The following is an 18,621-nucleotide window of genomic DNA, read 5'->3' as shown; positions in this document are numbered from 1 at the left end:
TAAACCAAGATCAGGGCTCCATTTGTTACTTGTTTTTCAAGTTTGCTCTAACTGCCAAAACATGTAACAAGTTGAGCTAGTTTTCTGAAAAATATTTTCCTATCATTATTTTCCATGTGCCAAATACATAATTTATTTAAACAATTTTACAGAAATGTCTTTCTAAATTATTAGCATTACCTTTCAAAAGGATTGCCTCTGAAGAGCCCCATCTGCATAGAGGCTGCAGATTCCTCCAGTGCAATTTCAGTTTAGTGACTTACATTTGCAGACACTGAGTAAATCTGTTGAGAAGGTTTCGTGTTCACAAAAGTGTATGAGGAAGTTCAGTACTGAAAAAGAAAGAAAAAAAACAAAAAATGCTTTAAGTCCACACATGCAAAGTGTGAAGTGTGGGATCCCCTGTTCCCTTGATGGGTCTGACTTGGTTACCGGAGGGGTCCCAGTTGCATAAAGTCAGTCTGGCTTTGCCAGGTACTGCATGTTGCACAGTTTAAGCACATGAACAGAGCTGCATGTGTTGTGACACGTTCCTCTGTCAAGGTGAGAAGCAGAAATCCATACTGTTCCTGTGTCAGAAGACTCATACTTGGCTGTGTGTTTCTGGGCTGTTTTCTGGACTTAAGTAATGAAATTGCCTGTAGCTGAATTTACCCAGCAAAAGCTGAGTACAAGTAACTCCTGCCTGTGTGTGCCTACAGCTCTCAGGGCCAAACATTTTGGCCATCTTCAGGGTTACAGATTGAGATGGCAGCCCATTCCCACCATTTTTCTCTTAAAATTCTTCCTAAGTGTGTAGAGACCATCGCACAGTTCTGTCAGTCATCTCCGCAAAGATCTGGCCACCACACTGTTCCCTGCCACTCCTCTGAATAATTGCCTGTTTTAATTGCCAGGTAGTTCTCCACTCCCATTCCTTAGGACTTCTGTGAATTCCTTCTCTTGATTGGGGTGCTTTTTTCTTATGTCCAGGGAGGAGGTAGCTGCCTGTATTCAAAAATTCTTACTGACTAAAATGAAAGCTAGTCAATCACATTTTAAGGCTAATATACAGTAATTTCGTGATTATAAACCACACTGGATTATAAGCCGCGCTTCCGGGTGTCGGCAACTTTTTGTTCTTTGTCCATATATAAGCAGCACCGGATTATAAACCGCACTTTCGTTCACAGTGAGGATCCACGTGCAACTTTCACAAAGTTGCCAATTAGTAACAGAATCGCGGGATCACGGGGTTTACTGGCTCGGCTTGGGGCCAGGCGGGCTCCGGCTCAGCGCAGGGCTGCTACAGCTCGCACTTCTGTGTTGGCAAATTTCCGAACTTTGTTCATATATAAACCGCTCCGGAGTATAAGCCACTCTCCCGGGTTCGGACCAAAATTTAAGTCAAAATGGTGCAGCTTATAATCGTGAAATTACTGTATTTAAGATATTCTTTAGCATGTTTAATACTTCAGCATTTGTTGCAGTCAGCTGGGCTTCATTTCAGGAAGTGAACAATAATTTTATCTCTTCCCCTCTCAGTTTTGCTGCATGACAATATCAACCAGCAAAGAATAAAAATGAATAATTCTTGAAACTAATAAAAGTTTAAAAAGCAATTCAAGAAGTTGGGTTTTTTCTAATCTATTATTTTTATTTATTTCTGAATTTCTCATATTTCTGATAGAATATTGCAAGATTTTGCTTCTGGAAATCTGTAAATATTGTGCATATTTTTATTATGACTGCATTTGATATCAAATTTGCATTTGATGAAAAAAACCTTTTAAATCCAGATTTCTAGACTGAGAATCAGAATACTCTAACTTTCTTTCTGTATTTCCAGAGAGTGATTACTGATTATGATAATCATAATTCTCTAATTATAACATTCTTTGAGAGCATCTGTAGGTCCTCTAAAATGTCCTACTTACTCTAACCGGGATTCTTTTTAATATTTAATAAATTCCTTTATGGTATTTAGGATAAGAGGATGCATATATTCCTCCAGATCAATTTAAATACAGCATTGCCACAGATGAACCACAAGAACTAGTAAACTGTCTTACTCTGTTTCACATATCTGCTGATGATTCAACCTGGAAATATTTGTGATTTCCCTCTGAAGTGTTATTTTAAGCATCTGTTCTGCACAGATGTGCACTGTACAAAATCTTTAAAGAACATTCTTGAAGTGTAAGCAAGCAATTTTAATTAATACAAATATATCTGAAAATACTACTGATGCATACAAAATTAACCAAGAAAATACTCTTCAGTATTCAATATTGGCTTATATTATTATGTTAGTGAACAAAATAGATCTAAGTAGTTTCTAATCAATATAAATTTATTAAAATAAATCAATTGTGTGAAAAGAGTTAATTAAAATATGAAAACATTATTAAAGGAATTTGATTGAACTAGAAAACGTGGCTACATTTTGAATATTCCCAAATACTTAGATTGTAGGAAAGAGAGCCAAATGATTTTAGGTTTTTCCTGTTCCAACAGATAAGTACAGGAATGAGTTTCTCAGAACCTGGATTGGGTGGGGGTTTTTTTTGTTTTTGTTTATAAGATGTCATTAAGAAAATACATATTAGAGACAGGTTTCAACAGGAATCACAGGCATTTCCAGATTGAGTCATTAGAGAAGAGAGGAGATAAGAGCAAGCTAGTTTACAATCTTATGGTACAACAATAGTAACTGGAAGTGCAGCTGGTTTAAGCTGGAAAATACCTGTATTCTTTTCAATACCTTCTTATTACTGTTAATGTAATGTGGACTCTTTTTTGTATATGTGTGTGTAGTTGACTTTAGTCTATTGAGACCATGCTGCTGATTGGGGTTTCAGTATTAATAGACTTATGGATTTTTTTAGGTTGGGAGAGACCTGTAAGTTCATGGAGTCCAACAGTTAATCCAGCACTGCCAAGTCCACCATTGAACTATGTCCCTAAATACCCAATCTACAAGTCTTTCAGATCCTTCTAGGGATGGTCACTTCACCAATTCTCTGGGCAGCCTGTTCCAGTGCTTCATAGCCCTTTTGATGAACAATTTTTTCCCAATATAAAATCTAAACCTCCCCTGCCACAATTCAAGGCCATTTCCTATTGTTTGTTAATTGGGAGAAGAAGCTGACTCCCACCTGGCTATAACCTCCTTTCAGGCAGCTGTAGAGAGTGGTAAGGTTTCCCTTGAATCTCTTCTACAGGTCAAACACCCCCAGCTCCTTCAGATGCTCCTCATCAGACTTGGGCTCCAGACTCTTCAGCACCAGAGCACCTCAGTGTCCTTCCTGAACTGAGGGGCCCAAAACTGGACACAGGACTTGAGGTGCAGCCTCACCAGTGCTGAGTACAGAGTGACAATCACTGCCCTGCTCCTGCTGGCCACTCTATTGCTGATCCAGGCCAGGATGCCACTGGCCTTCTTGGCTACCTGGGCACAGCTGGCTCATGTTCAGCTGCTGTTGACCAGCACCCACAGGTCCTTTGCTGTCAGGCAGTTTCCCAGCCACTGTTTGATGGCTTGGACTTCCTTATTTTATACCTTGACATTTTGAATAAACAGTGTTTGTTTTCAGATGTTCACAATTTAACAAGGTGGTGATTAGGTAAGCTCCCTGGTACTGGCAAACCATTTTAGCACTGCTTTGCTGAAAGGAAAAGTAGGCACTGTTGAAAATTGTAATTGAAATAAATGACTCTATTCTTTGCTGTAATTACCATAATATAGTTCTGAGAACAGGTGGGAATTTTCTAGTTTCTATTAATAGGACTTGTCTAGAATAAAAAAGAGAAATTGGCAAGGAATCATAGAAACAACATTTGATTCTAAAACAATTCTGAAATTACTTCGGAAGGGTGTAATAACAAATAATTTCCTAAATGACGGGTTGTTTTTATTTGTGTTTTTGCATGTTTGCCTTTTCACAGATATTAAAAATTTTAGTAATTTTAGTATCCTATTTTTGTATTTTATTTTCTAAACATGCCCTGCAAACTCCTTTCTTTTGGCCACCCTCCCTTCTGATCTACAGAAATGCTCCCAGATTTAACTGCTTGATTGGCAGGTATTCCATTAATACAAATGACATACTGTGCTCCACAGCAAGCACACACAGACCCTGAGAGACCCTTGAGTAATCTCCATATTCATAACTGCTCCAGGAACAGTTCTTTAACTCCACTGTGCACAATCTTAACTCATATTCAGTCCACTTACTGAGCATCTAATTACCACTGAGACCTTCAGAAGAATCCAATCCCTCTCTGTAAATATTCCATCTTCAGTGGTAATTTTGTCTTTCCTTTTGTGTCATGTATGGAGTAATATTCTTTCCCATTTGTTCTTACCAATCAAGAAATGCCCTGGGAAATGACGACTTAGTCTTTGCTGTACTTTTAGTTGGCCTTGCTGCAAATATTTTTCTTGTATATGTATGTGTTAGCACTCAATATTGGTATTGTGGGGAAAGGAGAGACTCACAGTACTTTATTTCTTTCTGTTTAGATGTTGTTTTTATTTCTTCTGTCATCATTTGTTTTGCTGTCATGGGTCAGAATGCACAATTCCTTCTGGCTGTTCTGACCTGTTGGATCAATATTTATATACAACTGAGATAGATACATATGTATTGGCTGTATTTTATTCCTTCCCAGCCAAGCCCTTGCTTTGTCTCTTCCCTCACTTCTCATTTCTGTGAGTAAATATTCCCAGGAATTTTTGTCACAGTCAGGTAAACTGAGCTCAGAGATCACCTCTTAACACTATATTCAGGGAGATTGTGTCTATTGTTATAGTCAGTTCTGAATTGTCAGGCAGTTGGAGTTGATCATCACTGCAGGTCCCTTCCAGTTGAAATTATCCTATCCTATCCTATCCTATCCTATCCTATCCTATCCTATCCTATCCTATCCTATCCTATCCTATCCTATCCTATCCTATCCTATCCTATCCTATCCTATCCTATCCTATCCTGTCCTGTCCTGTCCTGTCCTGTCCTGTCCTGTCCTGTCCTGTCCTGTCCTGTCCTGTCCCGTCCTTTCCCCTCTCAGTTGCAGTACTTTGGCTTTATTTATGATACATGTTTTTCACTGCTTGTTTTTCAGGTCATATTATCTAGATGGAAAGGTAAGATTTCAATAGTGTTACAATAAAAATTTTGGTTTCATTCACCTGAAAATTTTATTTATGTATTCCTTTTTGCAAACCAATATAAGAGGTTAGTCCTTAGTTCACTTCAAGTTTTCATCAATTTCAGTGGCAGTTCCCCTATGAGACCCTGATGTTGAGCAAATATGAGGAATATGGCTTTCTCTGTCTGCAGTACCTGCTCCTGCGTCATTCCTTCATTTGTGTGGGGGTGGGGAGGGTTTATAACTGATTTTAAAAATCTTGTTTAATTTTTCTACACTTTAGGATCTTCACAGTACTATAATAAAGAGACAGAGTTTAGAGATTGAGATCAGAAACCTCCAAAAGAAACTGACTGTTAACCAGAAGGCTTTGGACACCTCAAAGCAGGAACTGCACAATCTGAAGAAATCTTCCAGGGAGTTAGATGCAAGCTTGAAGAATAGCAGAGAAGAGTCCAGGACTGCTCAGAGCTCTTTAGAGGCTTTTAAAGAAGAAATTGCTACCCTGCTCAGCTGTGGATCTGCAGTAGTTAAACCTTCTGAGAAGGCCATTTTGGAGAGGATCCAAGAAATAAAGCACAAAGAGGAGAATAAAGAAAAAGTAAGTCAGCAACTACTGCACTTGTCCAATGTGTGCGTTTATTCTCTTTGGGTTCTGCTTCATTTTATTCATTTGGTATTGAGTGTTGATTCTTTCTGCTTAGTTTTTGGAATTACAGAAACCTTTAATTTTGTTATCTATTGATTTATTGATCTATGTTTTACTAAGAAGTAGGAGCTCAGAAATTAAATTAGAAATAGATGCTGTTAAGAAGAAAAGACTTGGAGTGTTCTTTCAGTTACACCATTGAAATTTGGTTTCTGTGCCAGCAGACATCAAAGGTGGCTGTTGGTTGCTATGATTTAGTGAAACCCGTGAACAAGTATGGATTTGCTGCTACAATGGTGACTTCAAGAACTGACTTCTTTCTCAAAGCAGATATAATTGATGATTTGCCACAGGCAACTTCTTTCCCTCCAATCCTCAAAACCTGCGCCTAAAAAGATGTGTTTTTACACTTACAGCTAAACATTATTCAGCATCCAAAGAAGGTAAAAGGAAGGCTCTGGCTTGAGGCATTTGGGCTGGTACTGTTTGCAAAGGTGTCTTTGAATGCATAGATAAAGAAGGAACAGCTCAGGAGGAAGGTGAATCAGAATGTAGCCTGACCAATGTCAGTATCCTGACACTGCACTGAAATTTCTTGCTTGCATACGATTTATTAATTTTGTCAGTGAAGACTATTTATATAACTTAAAATTACACACTAAATCAAAAGCTGCCTTCAGTGAACCACTGAAAACCAGTTTTAATATTCTTGCCGGATTTTGAAATTTTAGCATCTCCTGCTGATGTGATAGATGGTTTTGTATCAAGCCTGGAAATAATTGTTGAGAATATCCTGTGCATTTTGGTGAAGTATTTTAAAAAAACCAAACTAAACCCCATGCCATTGTCCTTCTTGACTACCTGGGCGCACTGTTGGCTCAGTTTCAGGCATCTGTTGGCCAGCACCCCCCCATCCTTTTTCACCACACAGTTTCCCAGCCACTCTGCTCAGCCTGTAGCAATGTTGTTACCCAAGGGCAGGACCTGACACTTGGGCCTGGCACTTTGTCTTGGTGAACTTCATACATTGACATCAACCCATTGATCCAACCTGCCCAGATCCCTCTGCAAGCTTTCCTACCCTCCTGCAGACCTACACTCCAACCCTACTTTGTGTCATGTGTACAGTGGTTGTAGTTTGAAATTATCCAGTAGCCACATCAAAACAAAAAGCAGGAAGGGGCTTTTTGTTTTGCAGGCTGGCTGATTAAGCTGGATGAGTCACAGAAATGAGAAGTTGTGGAGGTCAGAACTACAGGACCAAAAACGTAGCCTCTGTAAGATGATGGATCAAGCATGGGTGGGTAACAAGGGTGCAACCTTGTTTTAGGAAATGCCTAACTTGTGGGTTGTCCCTAAGCCAAGGATGAAAGTTACACCAGGATGCCCCAGGTTGATAAAATGGCATCTTCTGCTCTGCTTCTGTGGTATAGCCCTTCACTTCCTCATATTTATGGATCTTTGAAGCCTCTAAAACCCCCTTGCAGCCACTCTGCAGCCTGATAAAGGGGCTCTAGTTCTCTGGCAGCAGCGTGTCTCTGGGGGAGCAAGTTGCTGCAACTCTTGTTATTGCTGGGTGATGTGAGATGCAAAAAGCATAAAATATGTTTGTGGGTTCTTGCAGATTTATTATTGTTTAGTGTTGTCTACTGTATGAGCAGCAGTAATTTCTCAATGGTTTTAGGCAAGTTGGGGGGCAAACTGTTTGTGTTTAATTGCAGTTTGAGTTGGAAACCTTTCAGTGCCATTAGAATTAATGAGAGCACCATGTACTTACTGTTCATTTTATTAACTGGAACCAACAAGATGCTTAAAATGAAGAGGCTGCTTGGAGATGAGTGTCTGAACACTGAGTTACAAATGCAATGTAATGAATTATGTAAACAAATAATTACGTGACAGTAAGAAGAAGACAGAGGGAAACAAGCAACTTTGTGTATTGAACTGCCTTGCAGCATCTGGCAGTAGTGTAACCAGATACTTTCAAAGCATTTAATTTATAAATAGTTTACAACTTAAAATCCATTACATTATATGCTGGTGTTGTAAAGTTAACAGTGAAGAATTAGAATTTTTTTCAAAGTTGTTCTAGTCATTTGTTTTGAGATTTTATCCATTTATCCTTGGGCCTTGGTTAGATTACAGAAATTATTCTTAGTATTTATTTTTTAAACACAACCTTTTAAACACTGCTTCATAGTTGCCAATTTGGAAACATTCCTCTGAGACTTAATTATCCACATCGACATTCTCCCCTACATGCTGAATGTATTTTCTCAATAACTTACATGCTTTTTCTAATCAACTCCTCAATAGAATAGCGACTTCTTTGCCTTATATTAAGGAATGATAGCTGACTGCCAGGTATTGCTTCTGTGTCCACATCTTTGGAAATTTTGTGTCTGAATTAATTTGTATTGATTTTTGAATATATAGCAGTACCTTTTAGTCATTTGACTTGTCTTATTTATAATATCTGCTGTTCACTTTTGGGTGTCTTGACTTCTGCAATTTTTTGCTGGTGTTTGCAGATTTTTCTTTTTGACTTTTTAAATGCACATATTTTACAGATAGATATTTTGCCCTATTTTTAGTAATTTGTTGATTTATCTTTCCTGTCTTTCTGGCATTTCCCACCTAATCCCATATGCTTTGTTGGTTTGCTTGCTCCCTAGATGGTATCTCAGCTTGAAACACAAATAGCTAAATTGAGTAAAACTTTGGAAAATCAGACCAGATTGTACCGTGAAGCACTGGAGAGGAGCAGGAAAGCTGAAAAATGTTCTGAGAATTTCCACGATCAACTGAAGCACTTGGAAGAGGAATTATTAACTGGAGACCTGATGCAAGATGGTTTGAAGCTTGAGAAACAAAAAGTAGTTGCACACATTATTTACTTTTGAATAGAAGTCACTAAAGGCAGAGACACAACTCATTGTATTGATTTGGTCACCTAGAGCACTTCAAGTAATGAGAATTAGCGAAGTCAGACATCATGTAGGGAGTAATAATTTAATACCTTTTCTTTGACCAACAATTGCAGCTGGAAGATGTAGCTAAGATTTTGAGTTCCAAGTCCATTACTGTGAATCAAAACAAACAAAAAACCACCAACCCCCCCCACAAAAACTACCAAGCAAAAACTCCCCAAAACCAAACTATATCCCAAAACCAGCGTAAAAGAAGTCCCTGTCAATACCCCATCAGAAGTCCTTCAATTATCTCTGATCTCAAAATTTATCTCATCTTTATGTCGTTCTCTAAAATATCATCTGGTCTGAAATCTCTCAAGATCTTGTAGTCTTTGATTCTTTTATATTATTAGACAATCATGGTTACTAGGATTTTTGTCTAATTTTATGAATGAATACACTGTTAGCCTAACTCAATCATGTACCAAAGAGTTTGAAAATGACATAGTACCTGGAAAGCAAAACACTACAGCTAACAAAAGCAAAGTTGTAGCATTTTGCCATGGCAGGATTAATGCTTAGAGGAATCAACAATGTTATGCTATTTGTTTTGCCTTAGACAATGATAAAGTAACTTTTTTTGCATGAAGCATCCATCACATTGGGAGAAAAGCAGAAAAAGGAGCTGTTTCTTCTGCTCTGCTTCCTCTGTGAATATCATGTGGCCCTATATTCTTAAATTATTCTCTAGATTTTGAAGAGATATTTTTTTGCGATTTTTTTTTCTGTCAGTGAATAACCCCAGTGCTTACTTCTTCTGGTACCAGTTCCATCTGTTTGAGACTTCACAGTATGGGGCAATCACAGCACTTTCAGTCCTAGTTAGGACACAGCTCATCATTCTGACTTCTCCCTGCCAGTGCATAGCCGTGCAAAACAGCAGAGCTCCAGAAAGGAACTGGAGTCAGAAGCAGGGGCATACCTATTGCTGCAGAGAGGCAAACCCGAATTTTTTTTTGCTAAGATAAATGCAGTAGATCTAGGGATATATAGACAAAGTAAGTGTTGTCTTAAAAAAGGGCATATGGAGAATTTGCAGTTGAGTCAGGAGAGTGCCTAATTACTCCCTTTTAGTACATTATTTCTTGTAGTGTACTTGGCTAGATGTTATTGGCTGCAGCTATAGTGGGGATTGCTTTTAAATTGTACTTCATGACTTTTAATAAAGTTTTTTATTCTTCTGCCCACTTTTCCACATCTTAGTATCTGAAATTTCTGGAGCAACTTAATGAGAAGATGAAGCTGGATAGTCTAGCAGCAGAGGTTGGATTTGATATGACTATGGATGCGATTCTGGCCCGGGTAGAGCAGTTGGTGAAACTGGAAGGTGATGCGGTGGTTGAGAGCAAGACTGTGGCATACAGTCTCAGAAGGAAGGTATGCAAAAAAGACAAACATAGGGCTGAGTTTCTGCAGTGGCTTGCTAGAGGCAGCAGACTGTATATGTGCAAGGAATTTCAAAGATGTCCATGACATAAAAAGAAGATAGTGAGTGTTTGCAAACTGTGCAAAAAGACTGCATATTGAAATACAGTAATTTCACGATTATAAGCCACACCTGAGTATAAACCGCACTTCTGGGTGTCAGAAACTTCTTCTTTCTCCATACATAAGCCACACCTGATTATAAGCCGCACGTTACAATACAGGGTGTGATAAAAGGTATCTATTTTATCACCATCTGTTGAGGGTGGGGGCAGTGATCCTTATCTCAACGGCAGATATTCTGCTAATGGGCCATCCATTGAAACCAGGTGGGGCATTGTTCTTTATCTTTTCACAACCCATCCTTCCTCCAGTGAGTCATTTTCTGCTAATGGCCCATTGAGTCCCACTGTGTGACTGATAAAATTACTGCATCCCATTGGAAGTTGCTCCAGCCAGGGGGAAGAGCCCAACATTTCTTACCAAGATAAAAACAGAGGTTTTGGGACACTAAGGGAGCCCCTTTCTCCACTGGACTCCAGAGGAAAACCGGATTTCTCCACATCACCACTGGACCTTTAGAGGGAAACTGCACCTTCTACAGGAGCACTGCTCCAACTGAATCACATCTGTCACTGCAGGAGGATGCAGCCACCATTTAATGGGACTGCTACCAACAGCCTGCCTGACGGGGTGTCAGGTTGTACTCTGACTTTGTCAGGGTTTGGAGTTTGTTTCTTTGTAGTACTGTATTTCTATTTTAATTTCCCTAGAAAAGAACTGTTATTCCTAATTCCCTTATCTTTGCCTGAAAGCCCCTTGATTTCAAAATTCTAATAATTTGGAGGGTGTTTACATTCTCCATTTCAAAGAGAAGTTCCTGCCTTTCTCAGCAGACATCTGTCCTCCAAACTAAAACAGCAACTTTTCGTTCTTTGTTTGTATATAAGCTGCACCTGATTATAAGCCACACTTTGGGTTCCGACCAAAATTTTAGTCAAAATGGTGTGGCTTATAATTGTGAAATTACTGTAACCAAACTCACCAGCTGGTTGAACACGATACTGCTTTTCACAGCTTTTTAAAAAAAACCAATGAAATTATGGATGTTTATATCTGTATATTTTTCTATGTTTAAATACACATTTATAGTTCAGTAAACAACTGCCATTAATATTTAAATCTAAAGGGATCTGCCAAGGAGGCAGGCATGTTACACAAACTTCTCTCGAAACTACCTGTTCAAATTTGGTCAAACAGCCCTCTGTCATCCTCTTATGACATAGGGAAATCTTTTGGCTTTAGACTGGTATAGAGCTGGGAATTAGGTCTGTTTAAGGTTTGAAACAATAGCGAAGCACAATGAATTGGCAATATGAGGAGTATCAAGTTAGGGTATATGTGTTGATACTTCTTCGCAAAGTTTTCAAGAGAGAAAAGGAGTTCAGGTTATAGATGCAACCTGAGAATTAAATTTGCAATTATGTAATACCACAGTCTTTCACATTTATTTTTTCAAATGTCCTGTGTTTGGAAATCAAGTTGAAGGCTCAGAAAGAAAAACTTGAAAGCACGGAGCTGCACATGAACCTTCTGCGGCAGAAAATAACCCAGCTGGAAGAAGAGAAGCAAGTAAGGGCTGCCTTAGCTGTGGAAAGGGATGAGGCCAATCTCACTGTCAAAAAGTTACATAAGATGATAGAGAGGCTACAGAAGCAGCTTGATCTGGCAAGGGAAACAAATACTGATCTCAAAGCCAAGCTATCTGAAACCAGTGAACTTAAGGTGAGTTAAAAGATTACATTTATACTTCTATCCATTTTTCTATTCCATTTGAATGGAGCTGGACTTCATTTAAAATAAATCTGTTCATGGAGAACTGCTCAAATCTTGGTGACAAAAGCAAATATAATATTAAAATGTTTTGGATACTTTACAATTTGTCTTGATATGCTAAGTAGCATTTGCAAAGCACAATTTAAATTTTCAGGCTAGTGTAAGAAAAATGCAATATATGCATCCCTTTCTCTCCTGTTGGTATGAATGTCATGTATTTTCTCATGTATGGGGGAATATAACAGGCAAGATTCTAAATTTTAATTGTTTCTATGTTTCATTCCATTGCAATAGTAATACATTATTTTCTTTTACTTAGGTGAATACAAGTGGTTTGCAGCCATTGGTAGCTTGCTACCACTAAGAGAAAGGAAGACTGATTTTATGTGACTTTGTGTCTTGTGGCTGATGGAGTGAAACAGACAACTCTGCACATGTTCCCACTGAACCATTTTTACCAGCAAAACCTTTAGCAACTATTTTTCCTACTATTTTTCCAGGGGTTGGAAGAGAGTGAACCCTCACTGGGGATTTTCTTTTCTGTCCAGATACCTCTTTTCACAAAACCTGTAGAGAATTAACTGTCCTTGAAGGAAAAACATTTTTGTTCATTGGGTTGAAATAGGCCAGTCTCCTTTAATAACTTTTCAGTTCACATGTACATGTGTTGATTTAATGAAGAACCCAAAAGAAACCACACTAAAGTGCTTATTAATGATCAGTCCTGATGCTTTTATTATTTGCTCAAGTTAGATAAAAAAGTATGAAAAATTTAACACTTCCTCATCTTATTGCAGATCAAAACTTTGGAGCAGAACAGAACAATAGAGGAACTCAGTAAGTCTCAAGGCAAATTGGAAAGAATGAAAGAAAAAGCTGAGAAACAACTTAGATCTGCCAAATCCGAACTTCTTTTAAAGGAGCACAAAGCTAGTGAAGACAAAGAAAAAACCAAAAATATGTTAGAAGCAGTTACCAGTGAGATGAAAGTGCTTAAAACAACCCTTGCAGAACTAGCAAAAAGAGAGAGACAGGTAGGTGTATAGGTATTCTACAAGTGCTAGATGTCCCTGAGAGTGTAGGAAAAAGGTATGGGTGGAGCAGCTATCCAGCTGTGCTTAAAATTGCTCCAAACATTATCAAACAAGGAAATTTTAGCTGACACTTGTGAGCCACAGTGACAGTTGTGATTGCAAAGCTATTCTGTAAGTTAAGTTTTGCAAGAGAATAATAAATACAGGCATTATTTTCTGTGCTCATCACAAAATATTGCATCACCTTTTAGAGAAGTGTTAAAGTGCTGCAAAATCCTAGTATCTCTCTTAAGGTATATCTTTTTTCCAAATATCTTAGGTACAAAACTTACCAACTTCTCATCTGCTTCCTTTTGTTTCCATATTGTGTTTTTTTTAGCAATGATATAGATGGCACAATTATTGAAAGCAAATGGATGTTTCTTTAAAGTAAAAAATTTGTAATTTTAAATTTATTTCAGCTGCCTAGAACTTTATTAGATTTCCCAGCTAAGAGTCTTATGGTATGTGTTGACCTTAACAATGACTCTGGATGAAATTTAAGAATGCTATTTTGGAAAATTAGTCTAGAAAAATTATTTTTTATTTACATAGAGCGAAGACTAACAATTTTTTTTTTCCCCTGGAAATCTTTAGTGCTGTTTTCTTTTATAACAAAGGTTAAAAATTTGGCAGGAAGATTTAATTTCTTTATTCATCTCATGAGGAAACAAAGCAACCAGCATAGAGAAGAAGTTATTAATTATATGCAGGAAATTATTCCATGGAGTCATACATTCAGTATTTTGCTAAAGCACAAACACAAATGTTGACTTTTTACCATCTCTGAATCCAAGGGATTTCCAACCACTTGAATATTGTCACAATGTTCTTTGGACTTTTCTTTTTGTTTTCTTTCTGTTGGAATAAGACCCCAGATTGTTCAAAACCCCATTAACCAGGCCTTTTTCCAGGGATGGGACAGCACAAGCTCCCTGGGCAAACCTGTTCCAGTGTCTCACCACCATCCCAGTAAAGAATTTCTTCCTAATATCTAATCCAAATCTCTCCTCTTTTAGTTTAAAACCCTTCTCCCATTTCCTATCATTATATGCCTGTGTAAAGTGTTGCTCTCCCTTTTTTTTCCTTAATTTTGTAAGCCCCCTTTAAGTACTGGAAGGTGATATAAGATCTTCCTGGAGCTTTCTCTTCTCCAGGCTGAACAACCCCAGCTGTCTCAGCCTGACTTCATAGAAGTTCTTCAGCCTTCTGATCATCTCTGTAGCTCTCCTTGGGAACTGTTCTAACTGGTCCATGTTCTGTCTCATGCTGAGGACTCCAGACCTCAGCTCTGCTCTGTATTGGTTTCCATGTTTGTGTTTCGGAATTGATGGCAGCTCCTCAGGGTTTGAAACAAACGGCCTTTGACAAAGTCTTGGAAACGGAGACCTTGTTTTCTGGAAAGTTGCAAACCCCTTTCCCCACAGACTTAACCACTTTAGAATTCTGCACACTGTTCTTGGGGTTGGAGACATTTCAGGACTGTCAATCTCCTCCTTATCCTTAGCTCTTGGCATGATTGGTGGAGTGAGGATACTGCCACATCACATCATGAGTTCAGTTTCTTGATGGTTTTGATGATTTTGTGGCATTTTGAGTCTCTTTCATGCTTGGGATGGGGATCTTGGCATTCAAATAGAGAGCAAGAAAAGCATATGTCCTCAAATAGGAACATTTTCCTGCTTTATTGTGTTGATGATAAGGGGTATTAAGTAAGGCATTTGCCATTTTCGCTGTGTAATTTATTGTCTGTTCAAGAGGCCTTGAAGTTTGACTGACAGTAATACATATTGTGAGTTGAGAAGAGTAAATCAGCAGTGATGACAACTACTTGTGGATGTCTGTCCATGTGGAACTGCAGAGAGAAAGCTGATGTCTTTAATTAATTACTTTACCAAATACTATTTCTATGACGTTTTCAGCAGCTATGCACAGAAGAAAAACAAGCATTTTCTTAAGCTGCATCTTGAATTTGGGCTGTATCCTGATTCAAATCAAAGTCAGACTGCAGGATGTGCCAAAAATGTCCACCTTTCTTCTAACTTCCTCCTTTGTTTTTTCTCAAGAAAGTGCAGGGTGGAGGGAAGAGGGGGCAGATAGTGGTCAAGGATGAGCACCTTAGCCTGTGCTCTGGGATGTGCCCACTAGAGTTTCCAGTTTGTATAGTTTGTGGTCATCTGGATCAAGTAAAAGTGTGTTTTCCTCTGTTTTTGGAGTTGAGTCAGCAGGGAAGATATGCCTATAAAAGATGCTAAAGAAACACTTGAAAACTGTTTTGTGTTTGAGACACTTAACTCAGCTGTTTGTGATTTGATGTATGCCCCAAAGGGCTGTTTCTGTCCTCTTCTGCTCTCTGTATTGAGCAACAGCTGATATGCCTATATTTAGCACTGATAATACAAGTGCTTGTGTTTGTATGCATGCCTATATGCACATGTTTTCCCTGACCTCTCCTTTGGTTCCTATTTAATTTATTCCCTTCTGTTTGCTCCCACAGCTGGCAGATTTCCGAGAGGTGGTCTCGCGGATGCTGGGCCTCGACATTGCCAGCCTGGCTCTTCCTGACTATGAAATCATTGCACGCCTTGAGGGGCTGATTCACTCCCATCAGCACCACTTCTTCCCCTGTGTCTGCCTCAAAGATGTGGCTCCCAGAGGAGCAGCAAACAAACATCCAGCCTCTTCGCTGGACGGATATGGAATCAAGTAAAATTCTCTGTTTGCTTCCTCACCTGCTGGACCTCCGCAGAAAACAGATCCTTTTTTTTCTGTTCCCTACTTTAGAGACATCAACTAGGGTTGATTTTTAGAACTTCAACAGACAGACTTATTGGAATGGGTAAAGCCAGCAGCCTGGAGATGACAAACAGAAAATCTCTGGATTAATACTTCAGTCATGAAAGTGATAGAAACACATTACAATGCTCTCAAGTTTCAGTGCAGAGGCATTGAGGTCATGGGTCACCCAAGTTTTGATAAGTTACTGGATGTCTGCTTCAGTGGCACTCCTTGTGTTTTACCTCTAGGTGACAAGGAGGAAATCAAGTAGGAGTTGTCCTGCTACTGTTCTTCCTGTCCCCTGGGACATCTCTGCAGTTTTTACACATAAGAACTTTAGCTTCAAGAAAATTGTCTGCAAGTTAGAGGGTGATCTCAGTTTTGAGATATTTTTGTTTTCTTCTGTTGGTTTCTTTTTTCTGCTTGTATGGCAAAACAAAAAAATTCATTTTTGCAACAAAGGCTTTCTCCCAGGGGCCCGTCAGATGCCTCATATAGATATGTTTGGTAAAATTGAATGTGCGCCTTGGTCACAATGTCTTGAAAACATTGCTTCCAACTTGTATTCCTTGGGTAATTAATCCACCGTGGCAATTCTTCTGAATTAATGAAAAATTATTTTAGAATTCCTGCTCACTACAGAAAATAGTTGAACTACTAAAGTGTTTATTTTCAGAGAAGTGATGATGAGTTGTAAAAAACTATCTCTTAAAATCATAAAAACTGCTTTCTGAGTGTTGTTCAAATTAATGTTTTTTTAAAAAGAAGTATGGACAATAAATCTTTTTTAATAGCACATTCAAACTTGATTCAGTGGTTTTAGTTTTCCCATTATATGTTTTGTATGGTTGTGTAGAATAGTAAAGATGACTTACCTAATTATGTCTGACCATTTGTGGGCTTTTTACAGTATCTCAGCAAATGATGACCCACTCAGTAAAAATGAACACACCATTTTAAGAAAAATTACACTTTTCCAAGTAAGAGTGGTAATTTCAGTATCTGGCTGGGGACTCAAAATATGTTTTTATTTCATTTTCTTCTGAAGAACTGCTTCTCGGTGACTTGCTGTAAAATATAAAAATAAACACTTGAGCTTTTGTAAAATCAGTCATTTGAGAAGATAGAAATAAATCTTGTGTAAATTCTTATACTCCTGTGGCTAACTGGATTAAAATCCATTTAATTTTTTGTTTTATAATGTAACATTGTTTTGGGGAGGAATGACTTAAAACTGAAAGAGAGCAGGTTTAGATTAGATATTAGTAAAAAATTCTTTTTTGTGGGGGTAGTAAGGCACAGGTTGCACAGAGAAGTTGTGGGTGCTCCATCACTGCAGGTGTTCAAGGCTGGATGACATGTAATTTAGGCATGATATGTTGATTGAAGATTTAGAGGATGAAAGGATGCAATAATTTTCTAATTCTCTGCGAGATAATACAAGTAGTTTTACTTTGTGTTCTGTTGGTTTTATAGGCACTTACTTTTATTTATTACTAAAGAACAAAACCCATTTTCTTCATCCACAATAATAAATATCATACAAAACATGATTTACCATATTTTAAAAGCTAAGTAAATTGCATTACAAATTACAAATCCACTCACCCCTGTTAATACATTCATAACATTAAGAAATAGTCTCTGAGAGAGACTAAAGTAAGTAAAGTTGCATTGTGAAATGATTTTCTGATGTCTGCCAGGAGACTTGAAGCCTCCTGTCAGGCTCATTAGCCCTGTCCCCTGCCACCCAGTGACCAGCCCTGGCATCAGCAGTGAACTTCTAGCCCACAGAAGCCACCTGCATGGGTCTCTAAATTATTTCAAAGGAGGCAGATTTTCACATGAAGTTCACAGCAATGCTTGATTAGTGGCTTGCATGTTAAGCCAGAAGAAAGACTAAAGGTTTTCTAATTTATTTATTTATTTATTTATTTTTTTAGCATAGCAGATCGGTATTTTCTGAAGTATTAAAGCTCACCATGTTCACAAATGAATATGACCTATTATCTGAATACTAATATTCCCTGTATTTGCTTTGCTTTTGGAAGAGTACTGACATATTTCTCCATTTACCAAAGCAAGCAAGCAAGCAAGCAAACAAACAAACAAACATATCAGAATCAATTTGTTTCAAACGAAGTTTGGGTGATTTTTGACCTATTTAATTTAAGTAAGCCCTGAAAAAACTGGCTCTCAATTGTTTCATACAGCATTGAAGTAAGTCTTTCTTTTGGGAGAAAAATTAGAAGAGGCTTATGAATGTTTTCAAAGTTTGTTTCCAATCTTTTCTTCTTTTTTAAACCAAGATGCATTCAACACAAGACAGGCATTGCAAGTGTGTGCTGTTTTTGTCAGCAGACACCCCTCTTCCCATAGGTTATTTTTACTAGATTTGTCTGTATTTAAAAAGGCATGCAATTAAGAGTTTGCTATCTGTTCATAATTACTCTTTCATTGTGGTAAAGGATTCTTGATTTATCAGTAGAATGCATACTAAAATAATGTGAAGAAGTAATGATGTGTTAACTCACAGAACAGTACAGCTACATATATACATTTTTTCTCCAAATAACAGCTGAACCAACTCCAGTAAATACAACTTTACAAAGTGTAAAGCAAAACTCAACAAATTAAAATGTTGCAATTGTAGATACTAACAAGAAATTATTTACATGCTATAAACACTGTAATAATAAAATCACAAAGTAGATAGAAAAATGAGTGTTATAGTGTTATAAGTGCATAAAAGTACATG

The 18,621-nt window shown here is 37.9% G+C and overlaps 1 protein-coding gene across 1 annotated transcript in view; it reads left to right on the top strand.

Annotated features, from left to right (window-relative positions):
* The window catches only part of CCDC170 (coiled-coil domain containing 170), a 34,927-nt gene extending 17,925 nt beyond the window's left edge, over nucleotides 1-17,002 (top strand). Inside the window, 7 exon segments of the mRNA XM_033056284.1 lie at nucleotides 5,414-5,731; nucleotides 8,455-8,655; nucleotides 9,955-10,128; nucleotides 11,719-11,961; nucleotides 12,810-13,046; nucleotides 15,583-15,734; nucleotides 15,736-17,002. Coding sequence (XP_032912175.1) covers nucleotides 5,414-5,731; nucleotides 8,455-8,655; nucleotides 9,955-10,128; nucleotides 11,719-11,961; nucleotides 12,810-13,046; nucleotides 15,583-15,734; nucleotides 15,736-15,895 — 1,485 coding nt within the window. The 3' untranslated portion in view covers nucleotides 15,896-17,002.
* Nucleotides 17,003-18,621: the final 1,619 nt, after the last annotated feature.

This window comes from Catharus ustulatus, chromosome 3 (genome assembly GCF_009819885.2).
Source record: "Catharus ustulatus isolate bCatUst1 chromosome 3, bCatUst1.pri.v2, whole genome shotgun sequence".
NCBI classification, from domain to species: Eukaryota; Metazoa; Chordata; class Aves; order Passeriformes; family Turdidae; genus Catharus; species Catharus ustulatus.
This window is presented reverse-complemented; position numbering and strand designations above follow the sequence as displayed.